The sequence below is a fragment of the Miniopterus schreibersii genome (assembly GCF_964146895.1).
Source record: "Miniopterus schreibersii genome assembly, chromosome: 3".
Classification (NCBI taxonomy): Eukaryota; Metazoa; Chordata; class Mammalia; order Chiroptera; family Miniopteridae; genus Miniopterus; species Miniopterus schreibersii.
Window position 1 is genome coordinate 38587435 of NC_138103.1, and position 11970 is coordinate 38599404.

The 11970-nt window shown below is 33.7% G+C and overlaps 1 protein-coding gene across 3 annotated transcripts in view; it reads left to right on the forward strand.

Moving 5' to 3' along the window:
- DTWD2 (DTW domain containing 2) overlaps positions 1-11970 on the forward strand; it is a 69776-nt gene that overhangs the window by 52667 nt on the left and 5139 nt on the right. For 2 of the 3 annotated variants that reach the window (XM_081132780.1, XM_081132782.1), the window contains exon 5: positions 10436-10564. The exons of the other annotated variant lie outside the window; for it this stretch is intronic. In XM_081132780.1, the coding sequence (XP_080988906.1) occupies positions 10436-10564 (129 nt within the window). The remainder of the gene's footprint in view (positions 1-10435; positions 10565-11970) is intronic. 3 annotated transcript variants of the gene reach the window in all.

An 11970-nucleotide genomic window follows, 5' to 3' on the forward strand; every position in this document is an offset into this window, starting at 1 on the left:
AGGTTATTTTAACTGCTCAGAAAAATGGTATAGGAAGTATTAGAGGATATTTGAAGAAGTAACTTTTGTGAAAAGAAAAAGCTGTACATATGATTTTTCAAAAGTTTTAATTGGCTGGAGTAGAGATTAGTGGTGAAATATTTTCAGGAAACAGGTTCTTTTGGGTTGGGTAAAGTAATAGAATGCTCTACACAAAAATTAAATTGAAGTATGTATTTGATGAACTTTTCGTATGAGTATGGTAATAATTTAGTTCAATTTTAGTCATATCAAACTCATATAAGAAAGAATTCAAGTGTTATTGATGTGCCTAGATAGTGATTTCTGAAGAAGGGTAGGAGATTAATAATATGTTTCATAATTAACATTTCTAGACCTCATATTAAGTAAAACAGCTTAACATTTTATTTCTTGAAATAGCCAAAAAGAATGAAGAATTTAGTATTTTTCTGGTTCTGTGGATGAGTTTTTGAAATGCATACAAAAGGAACTTCACGATATGTATATACATGCACACATCTGTTGGTGAAATGAGAGGTACATATACATTTCTCTAAAATTTTAGTGCTTCTGGAAAAATTTTATTAAGAATATTCCAGATTTGATTAAATAGAGGTGGGGACCGTTCATCATCGTCTCTGGTTTCTCTTTGTCTATTCCTGGTAAGTGCAAAATTGTATCTACAGAAAAAGAACCCTTATAAATTTACAAAACTGATGTCTAATCCTGAACTATACTATTCTGCCTCTGCTACCCATCGGGTACAAGACTATAAATATTTGTCAAACTCATAGCATCACTATTTTCAAGTGTCATTTTTCTCAGCTGTTTATTTTCTATATAAAGATTTTAAAGTAGTTTTATCCTCTGTGACTAGTAGTGTTTGATTTTCCTTTATTTTTTAAATAAATATTGAGGTTCTAGAAAAATTGGAGTTTCAAATGCTGGTGGTTATTAAAAGGAAATAGTATTTTCAAATTGTTAATACTCTTATCAACCATGTTATTTCTTGGGTGTATGACCTTTCAAAAACTCAAATCTCATTTTTTTAAGTAATGAGGATTTAAAAAAGTATCTTAGTTCATGGTATTTAGAGTCAGGAATCTGTGGTGAAAAAGGAAGCAAAAATAGCATTTGAATAAAATTCTTATATATTTACAAGACTTAAGAGATGTGTTAAAAAATCATATTTCTGCCTTTACTATTTGCTTTTTCTGTGTTATTTTGAGTATATGAAAACATAAGGTAGTTTGCATGTTAAATGTTTTGATGCAGAAATAAAATGTTTATTCCAAAATAGATGTATATTAGAATGCATTAAAAATCTGATAATGACATTAAAACTAAACCTGTGAGATTAATTCTTTTGTACAAAGTCACTAATCAGTTTAGATGATCGGATTATTTATTTGTATATGATATATTTTGCTGATAGCATCAGACCTTTAGAGTGATCGAAATGATTTTTAGTACGCTGCAGTAAGCCATATAAAAATACTAAAAAGTTTACTTGTTTTAATTGTTAAGGCAAACCCCAAAGCAAAATACTTACATAAATTAGAGAGTTTATGGTATTGGTTGATATATAAGTTTAACTGTGATTTTTGTTGGTTATTTCAGTGTTTAACAGTTTTAGACTAGCCTATGTCAGAAAAGAGCATGAAATGTATAAGGAAGATGCTACATTTTTATGTGTACATGGAAATAACTAGTTAGATAGAATTTTGTTTCCAAGTGAGTACCCTTTAGGTGAAGCATAGCACCATCTGAATGCATTTTAGTACATAACATTTGCCAGTAGTGTGAGTTTGTTCTTAGCAAATATATGAGAGTAATATGTGAATGGAAAATCACATGTATTTTTAAAAAGGAAATGAGGAAAAATGATACGTTTAGTTGTATCCAGAAACTAATGAAAAAACCCATTCCACTTGAAAATTAGGCAGCATACTTTAAGGAGACTGTAAAAAATTCCAAAAAGGAATTCCAACTGTTAGCATTTGATTGTAAGTGATTTTGAGTCATTAATTTTTAAAACAGGTTGTTACTGATGTTTGGGAATCGGAAGTTCTGTTTATTATTAGACACGTCCTAATTTTCGAGGTGTTAAAATGTGGGAAGAAAATGTATGTCTAAGAATCAGTGAAATACAAGGTTATTGTTCACAAACAGAAAAAGGTAAAAGAACTCGTCCAAAGTTATAAAAATTGGTTGAAACTCTGGATGTGAATTGAGCTGTAGTTGGCTTTAGAATTCTTTCTTTTAACCACTAAAATATAGTGCTCTTTGCATGTCAGTGCATACGATATACAAATGAAATAGAAACTCTTGCTTCATGGCATTCCATTTAATAGATGTACTGTAGTTTATTTAACACTTCCATACTGCCCTGCATTTAGTTTGTGTCCAGCTCTTTGCTGTTATATAAGCAGTGCTACAGTAAACATGCTAGTGCATGTGTATACATGAGTGCTTATATATGGTAGATAGCTAGAAGTAAAGTACCTAGAAGTCAAAGTATTCATGTTTTTAAATTGTGATAGAAACTATAAAGTTGCCATATCAAGGCTATGCCAATGTATAGGAGGAGCTGTTTTTCCACATCCACTGAATTAATGATTAAGTTCTGACCAACTGATTGTGGGAAAAGCAATTTCTCACTGTTTGGACTTGCATTTCCTAATTTACTGTGGAGAGTGAACATTCCTTTATGTTTAAAATAATAATTTTAGTTAAAATTGTTTAATGTTGACACTATTGCAGTTGTCTCCCTTTTTCCTGCCCTTTGCCCACCTCCACCTACCCCTGCCTTCCCCCCCTTTGCCCTTCACCACACTATTGTCTGTGTCCAGGGGTTATGCATATATGTTCTTTAGCTAATCCTTTCACCTTCTTTATCCGGTCACCCCCACCCCCTCCCCTCCGGCACCGGCCAGTCTGTCCCATGTATCTATGCTTCTGGTTCCATTTTGTTCATCAGTTTATTTTTAGATTCCACACATGAGTGAGATCATATGGTATTTGTCTTTCTCTGACTGGCTTATTTCACTCAGCATAACACTCTCCAGGTCCGTTCATGCTGTTGCAAAGGGTAGAAGTTCCATCGTTTTTACAGCTGCATATATTCCATGGTGTAAAAGTACCATAGCTTCTTTTTAAAAAAAATCCTCATCAGAGGATATTTTTTCCATTGCTTTTCAGAGAGAGGAAGAGGGAGAGAGAGAAACATCAATGTGAGAGACACATTGATTGGTTGCCTCCCACAGGCACCCCAAACGCGGGGGCCGAGCCTGCAACCGAGGTATATGCCCTCGGATGGAATCAAACTTGGGACCCTTCAGTCCACGGGCTGAAACTCTAACCACTGAGCCAAAGCAGCCAGGGCACCATAGCTTTTTTACCAGCTTATCTGCTGACGGTCACTTGGGCTGTTTCCAGATCTTGGCTATTGTAAATAGCACTGCTATAAACACAGGGATGCATATATTCTTTCTGATTAGTATTTCAGGATTCTTGGAATATATTTCCAGAAGTGGGATCACTGGGTCTCTCTACATCCTTGCCATTACTTGTTTGTTGATTTATTGATGGTAGCCATTCTGATAGGTGTGAGGTGACACCGCATTGTACGTAGTTTTTATTTGCACAAATGCAAAATTTTTCTAATATTTTGCTAACAAAGATGGTAACCTTGAGTTGTACACTATCTTATTAAGCTATCATGTCATACTTAATGCTAAGGATATTTGTTTTTGTAAATCACTACGCCCTGTATTTACTTTCATTTCAGACTTTCAGATAAGCATTTTTATCTTTTATCAGAATTTTAATAGGTCCAAATTTGGGCCAGCAAATTCCACACTGGTATAATATATAGCTAAATTTAAAACTAAAGCTGACCTTTTACAGATATAGTACTTAATTATCCACTCCTATGCAATATTATTAAACAGTTCCAAAACCATTCACTTTAAGTAAAAGTTTATTTTATAAGTTGTACAGCAAGTATCCTCTGTCTGCATGACACTTCTACTTTTTAGAATTTTTAAAGAACCTATAGCTAAGTATAAGTATGTTATGAAAAGTTAGAGAAAAAGATGATAAAAATTGTTTTAAAGGAACAAAATTAAATTCTGTGGTTATTAAAACAGTCTCTATTATTATTTAAAAATCTTTAAAAAATTCTAACTTTATATAGAATGTTCAATGTCTTAGAAACATATGAATGATATGATTGATCATGAAACACTGACTTCCATGATATTAACTTTATGTACATTTTTTGGGCTCATAGTTTAGAAGCTTTTTGGTATCTCCATTTTTATGGTAGAATAAATATGTGTGTGTACATATATATATATGTGACTAGACAAATGTAACAGTTGTTGAAAAAGTTTTTGTGACATTTACTTTCTTTATATGACTATACAATTTAAAACATTCATGACATTTCTTCCCTTTATAATTTTTTTCTCCAAATGAGTGCTCTGAAAATGTCATTTTGAATTAAAGCATAATGTCTGGAAAAGATAACTTATTTATATGTTCTTCATGTAGATTTCAGTAACATGCTGAGTTTTGCTTTAGTTGATTTTTTCTTGTATCCCTAGAGAAATTGCTGAAAATATTTAGATGTAAGGTTTTCAGATTTTGCATTATAGAGAACAATGTTAGAATTGCATAGAATAAAAGTAAGTAATCCTTTTAATATTCTTAGAAAAGGATTGGATAAACACTACATATTTTATAATTAAGCACAATTTATATTTGATTCATAAAGTCTAAGTGTTTTTTATAGATTTCTCAGCTTAAATGTAGATGTACTTTAAAAAAAATAATATAATCAATTGGCTAAATTTCTAGTTCCCGTAGGTTTTGTGTGCCATTAGTGGGCTCTCCCTGCTTTATAAACTTACTAACGTCCCTCAAAAGAGATAAATTATGACTAGTATTTATTTCCCAATTCCAGCTTTTTAATGTAAAAATTGATAATTGACTAAAGCTGTGTTTTGTCATCTTCATAAGCTTAAATTCAAACACAGATCCCTAACCTCTTTATACAGATCCTTTCTTTGCTTCTCATTTTCACATCTGCTTCCCCAGTAAAGTCACCCCCACCCCCAAATTTAAGTATTAATTGCTGGGTTTGAATTCACAGCTATAGTTATTTTCTAGTGGCTGTGATCAGTGTTCATTAACTCGACCAATAGTTATTGACCACGAACCACTGTGTCGGGCACTGTTCTTGACACCAGAATACAGTACTAAGTAAAATAGACAGTCCATGTCCTAATGGAGCTTACATCATGTGGAAATAAATAGCCACTTGGATCAGTATATAATTACAAGTTAAAGTAAATTCTGTGAGTAGAATGTAAGGGTGCTTAAAATGGGGATTTGATTGAAGTTAGGGTTCACAAAGATCTCTCTAACATTTGGAAACTAAAGGATGAGTAGAAATTAGTGAAGGAAAGAGAAAAGAAATTTTCATACTTAGTTTGGCTGGTATCGTAGTGATGGAGGTGGGAAGAGAGCAGTATTGATGAAATGGGTGATTTATAGACCACGCTAAGGATTTTGCCTAAGGCAAGTTAAGAATTTTAATATGAGTAATAATGTGATCAATTTTTTTAAAAAAGACTTTTTTTTAGAGAAGTTTTAAGTTCATAGCAAAATTGACTAGGAAGTACAGAGAGTTTGTGTGTGTTTAAAAATATTTCCTTATCACTTCAGTTTTTCCTTTATGACAAAATATAATGATGTAGCCCTATAAAACTTTTAATTCAGTATATTCCATTAAACATAGGAGATATCAGGATGCTTTATTTTTTTATTAAAAAATATGTTTTTATTGATTTCAGAGGGAGGAAGGAAGCAGGAGAGAGAGACAGAAACATCAGTGATGAGAGACTCATTGATTGGCTGCCTCCTGCATGCCCCCTACTGGGAATCGAGGTCACTACCCAGGCATGTGCCCTGATCAAGAATCGAACCTTGCCCGGCCGAGCGTGGCTCAGCGGTTGAGCATCGACCCAGGATCCAGGCGATCAGGGTTCGATTCCCGGTCAGGGCACATGCCTGGGTTGCGGGCTCGGGAGCCTGCAGGAGGCAGCCAATCAATGAGTCTTTCATCATTGATGTTTCTATCTCTCTATCCCTCCCCTTTCCTCTCTATGAAATCAATAAAGATATATTTTTAAAAAAAGAAAAAAAGAAACCTTGATCACCTGGTTCATGGGTCTGTGCTCAGCCACTGAGCCACACCGGGGGCTCATGATACTTTCTTGATAAAACATGGTGCTTTCCTCAACATTTAGAAACCTGTAATCCATCCCTGCAAAGTCCTGTATGTTTCCGAGTAAAGCCATTGTTTTATGTCTCTTGCTCTAAACACTGCCTATTTATTATTTATTTGTTAGATTTCAGAGGCACACTCATTTGCTTTTAAAGAAACACTTGGCTGACACATAGAGAATGATATAAGAAGACTTAAGTGGAAGCAAGATGTTCAGATAGGACTGCAAATATTCAGGCTGGAAATGATGGTGACTTGAAATTGAGGATGGTTGTTGGAAAGTTTTGTTTTAAAAAAGTTATGCTATATCAACTGTAACTGAAAAATAAAAAAATAAAATTCATGCTAGTAGTTGCAAAGATTTTGTGTGGCTGTGTCTCTGGCTTAGAATGTTGACCTTGTCTAGTAGAAAGAGAACTAATTAATATAGATGAAATTAGTTTCTAGATATCACCAATAAGTTAAATATACACAAACAGCTTTTATATGGATTAAGGAAGTGATGAGAGTCTAAATAAGATAATAGTAACTGAAACTACAGGAGAAGCTTTCATTAAGCAGATGGTGTAAAACAATATAACAATAAACCACAATTTGTTAAATATTGTATATTATCATAGTGATACTTTTATTATAATTAATGCCTTTCCACAAAGAAGTGCGGAATTAACATGGCACTGTTTTTGATGAACCATTTAATAGAATTTTCATTTAAATCACTTGCAAAGATGAATGATAAGCTTTGGGAAAATTCAATTTTAATTTGAAATCAGAATATTTTTCCTACTGAATAGAAAAGAAATCCCTGTGATTTGATAAGAATTCTCCATTCCACATTCTTTTTTCATATTCTTTTTATCTTCATTGCAGTTATCAGTGCATCGTCACTTTTTTGGTTGGTAATTATTCAGCTTTAAATGTGCCACTAAAAACATATTCATTTGTCAAATAGCATTTATGCATATGTTTTTCATACTACAAAGTTGACAGAATTTTCCACCTTTCTGAGTGGATCTTATTGTATCATGAATGGCTGTTACACAGGACTTGATGTTAGGCTTGAGTGGATTCATTTAAGAAATACCAATTTACTTTTTGGATTTCACTAGCTCTCTTAAATAGTCTAAGAAAGTAATTACCAGAGCAAGTATAGGTATTATCTAACATCTCAATATTTTGACTATATTTGAATGGACAGTTGTCAATAAAATTAAACTCCACAATGCCACAAAATGTAATGCATGTTATGTTTGTCTTTGCTACCTTTTTGGCTTCTCACACAGAGTGGTTATTGTATATTTGAGTTTTAAAAAGTTATTCATCAATCAGCAGCTATTTATATCCCTACCATTTTGTTAGGCTGATAAGAAGATAGTAATTTCAGGTCACAATTTGGCTGATTATTCTTTAAATAATAGACAAATACTATGTTAGCATGAATGCCTACATGTAATTTTTTTCACTTTGCTGTGCAATGAAGATGGAAAGTATATACGTGTAACTAAATCCAGGCTTCCATTTCACTTAGTTCTTTTTCTGGAGATTTCTCCTGTTCTTTCATTTGGGACCCATTTTTTTATCTCCTCATTTTGGCTGCTTTCCTATGTTTGTTTCTATGTATTAGGTAGAGCTGCTGTGTCTCCTGGACTTGGCAGAGTAGCCTCCTGTAGGTGTCCTGTAGGGTCCAGTGGCACAGTCACCTGAGCTGGGTGCTCCAGGGGCACCCCCCTTGTGGTCTGTGTGCACCCTCCTGTTGTAGTTGAACCTTGATTGCTGTTGTCATTTGGAGGGGTTGACCCCCAGGCTGATCTGCTGCAAGGACCGGCTGTGCTGTAGCCGAGGCCAGCTGTCTGATTTTTATATGGGAGGAGGAACTGAGACGTGAAATGGCTTGACTGAGATTGATTAAGTAATCATTGTCAGGTCTGATACAATAATCCTGGTCTTGCAGTAAATCCTTTCTGTATACCATGCTGATATCATACACTAATTTTTTCTTTGAATAATTTTGCCTTGGATTTTCTTGAACTTTTATTTAAGAAGATAACACAATTTCTGACAAATTATTTGTTATGATGCCTGTGACTTCTCAGAAAGATGGATCAACAGCATTTCTTTTTGCACTTATTTACTCATTGAATCAAATATGTGATGAAGGTGAAATAGCACATAAGCATAAAGAGGAGGAGCTGGGAGAATGTCATATTAGTATACTCGAATAACATGTATACTAATAATATGACAGGTCTTAGTTATATATTCTTTCCATATACCCATTTATTGGATAATTCCTGGAGAGGTGATTTGTGTAGGATATTCTGAAGTGTAACATGATAAATGTCAAATTCTGAGTTTTCCTATAGCCATGTGATGAGTCACAGTAAGAATGAAAACACCTCCCTGAAATAAATTTCTTTTAAAAATCAAACTCATTCCAATAAACAAAACTTACTGTGATTCTTGCATGTTTCCCAAAGATTTTGTTGTAATCAGATGTCTATTATTAATTCTTCTAGTGATGACTTGAAATTGAGTGTTGAAACAGCAGTTGTCTGTACCCTGTTTTACTAGTTGACTTGATGAAATATTAAAGCCTTTAGTAATTACACTTAATCAACATCATGAATTATTCTTATAATTATTTAATCATAGGCTTTCTTTGATCATTGTATATGTTTCTCATTTTTTTCCTCTATCTCTTTCCCTCCCTGCATCTATTTTCCATTTTGTCTCTTGGTAGAAATGCAGAATAATTTTAATATTATCATGTCTAAAACATTATTAGTCAAATATGCTTTAAAGGATATATTCCAAAAGCAAATCCATTCCGTAGTGAATCTTTTATGATACCCACTTCGTTTTCCTCCCTCCTTGCCTCCCTCCCTTTCTTTCTCTTCTCTCCCTCCCTCTCCCCCTGTTCCCTTCTCCCCTTGTTTCCTCTTCTCTCTTCCTCTTTCTGAGGAAAGAAAGGAAACAAGTTGTAGAGGAGAATTCTTTGAACAAAAAGAAATTCTAATAGAAGAAACATTTCTCATCATGGGTGGAGTGCATGAGAAACAAAGGAGGGAAGGGATTGACGGACAAGATGCCACGGATGGGAGAGTTTTAATGGTGTGAAGGAATGAGAGACTCATGGGACTTTAGAGATCCCAGGAAATAAGAGAGAACACCTGATTTTAGTAAGGTGCTGTGTGTTAATACTTAGACACCACTACCTTCAGTCCCCATACTTACATATTTTATGAGTAAAAACTGAAATTCTCATCTAGCTACACATGTTTAAATGTGATTCTGATTAGAGTGTGGGCTAGGAATATGGCTTTGTGAGTATAAAATTACTTGAATTTCATTTAATTAAAATATTAATCTAAAGGCCAAATTGTTGACATTCATATTTTTATTGCCTTTTTCACATATGAGACTGTCTCAGTCATTAGGTCTCAGCTAAAATATTATCTTCCTGGATAAAAATATGTATAGTATGCCATCTTTTATCTAAAAAGAGAGGACACATAATGCATATGTGTATATCTCTGTATTTATACCCACACCCACACAGACATAACACCTGTCAGTTTATATTAAATAATGGGAGGGTAAACCATAAAATAGGCTCTCCAAGGTGATTAAGCTATTTTCACTCCCACTGCAATGCTGGGGAGTTTCATTCGCTCCATATCCCCCTTGGTGCTGTTCGTCTTTTGGTTTTAACCATTCTGGTGAGTATGAAATGTTATATCGTTATTTTAATTTATGTTAAATCATGTTGAGCCCTTTTACACATAACTGTTTGCCCTTCTTATATCTTCTTTGTGAAGTATCTATTCACTTCTTCACCCACTGAAAGGGGGTTGTCTATTATAGCTTTGATTTGTAGGACTTTGTGTATACATATTCTGGATATATTTTCTTTGTCAGGTATATGTGAAAATATCCTTTTCTTTCTATTTGAAAATAACAATAACATAAGGATACTATGTAAAGAAAATATTGATATATTAATATTTCTAAACTTACAATTTCGGAAAGATTAAATTAAATTAAATTAAATTAAAGATCAAATTCAGTATTTAAAACACTGAATTTATAGTTTTAAATTTAAAACAAAAATTACATTCTATTCTGATTTTTTGGTTTCAGGTGCAGTTAAAAACTAGCATTTCTAGTCAGTATGTAATTCGGACACAACCAACGAATAGGTGCCTGTCTACACTCGAGTGTGCAGCTGTTGCTCTTTCCATCTTAGAGAAAAATAATTACATACAAGAGGTATGTACGTCTTTGGAAGGCTATGTAGTTTTTGAAAGTAGGAAAATTTATCTAGAAAATTTGGAAATGCATAGCTTGTTAAGTTTGTAGCTCAAGTGACAAGTAGAATGTATCTGTGATAGAAGTTTTTGGCCCTGGCCGGTATGGTTCAATTAGTTGGAGTGTTGTGCCATACACCAAAAGGTGCGGGTTCCATTTCCAGTCAGCGCACATGCCCAGGCTGGGGATTCTCTCCTGGTTGGGGCATGTGTGAGAGGCAACCGAGATCGATGTCTGCCTCTCTCTCTGCCCCTCTCTCTAAAATCAATTTTAAAAAAGAAATTTGTGTACTTTTATAACCTTTTCCTCTCTGGTATTTTCCTGTTAGTTTAGCATTCCAGATCCCATTATTTAAAATTATTTAAATATTCTAAGCTGTGCAAGCAACATTTATAATATGCTAAATTGCTTTTAAGTTCACAACATCAAATACAGGTTTGGGGGGACCTAGATTCTTCTTTTAGTGTTTTGTATTTCTCTTTTAGCATTATGTGTTCTTTTGTACTCAACTTTTTTCTTTTTAATTAAAAGAAGAACATTTTACTTTCTTTTTTTGCATTGGTTCTTTTGAGGAGGTTATACCAACTTCCTGTTTATCATATTAACCGTGCTTTGAATATAAAAAAGATATACCTTTTTGAGAAAAACGCCTACAGAATATGAAAAGGTTTTAACCTCTAATCATTTTATTGAATTTCCATGAAAGCCTGATGATTCATATATAATTAATAATCATAAGTAAAGAGTAATGTTTCGTTGCATTCATTAACATCTCAGTCTTTGGAACATGTAAGAAACTGCACTTCTGGCAAAAGAAAAAACAGCAAAATAAAACTGATATTGTTAGGATTTTTTAATCATTGAAAGATTTTGATAAATACAACTTAAGAGGAAAAGTCAGAGGATAACGAATGTAACTAAATGAAGTTTTATAACTACACACACACACACACACACACACGAAGTACTCTTTCCTGTCTTCTTTTTTTCTTTACTCTCATTATACACTGTGGTGGCTCGGTTGGTTGGAGCATCCTCCTGTGCACCAAAAGGCTGTGGATTCCATTCCCTGTCAGGGCACATACCTAGACTGTGGATTCAATCTCCGGTTTGGTTGTACACAGGAGGACCGATCCATGTTTCCCTCTCTCTCTCTCTCCCTTTCTCTCTCTCTCTAAAAGAAATAAAAACATATCCTTGGGTGAGGATTAAAAAACAAATAAACTTTCTTTCCTCTCCTTCTTTGGGTTCTGAAAAGAATCCTCTATGGACATATATCTCTTATTCTCAGAGCTGGAATTCGATCTTTACTACAAACCTAAACGGAAGTTTTCATGTTGGTAGTGGTGGTGGTTTAATAATAGTAG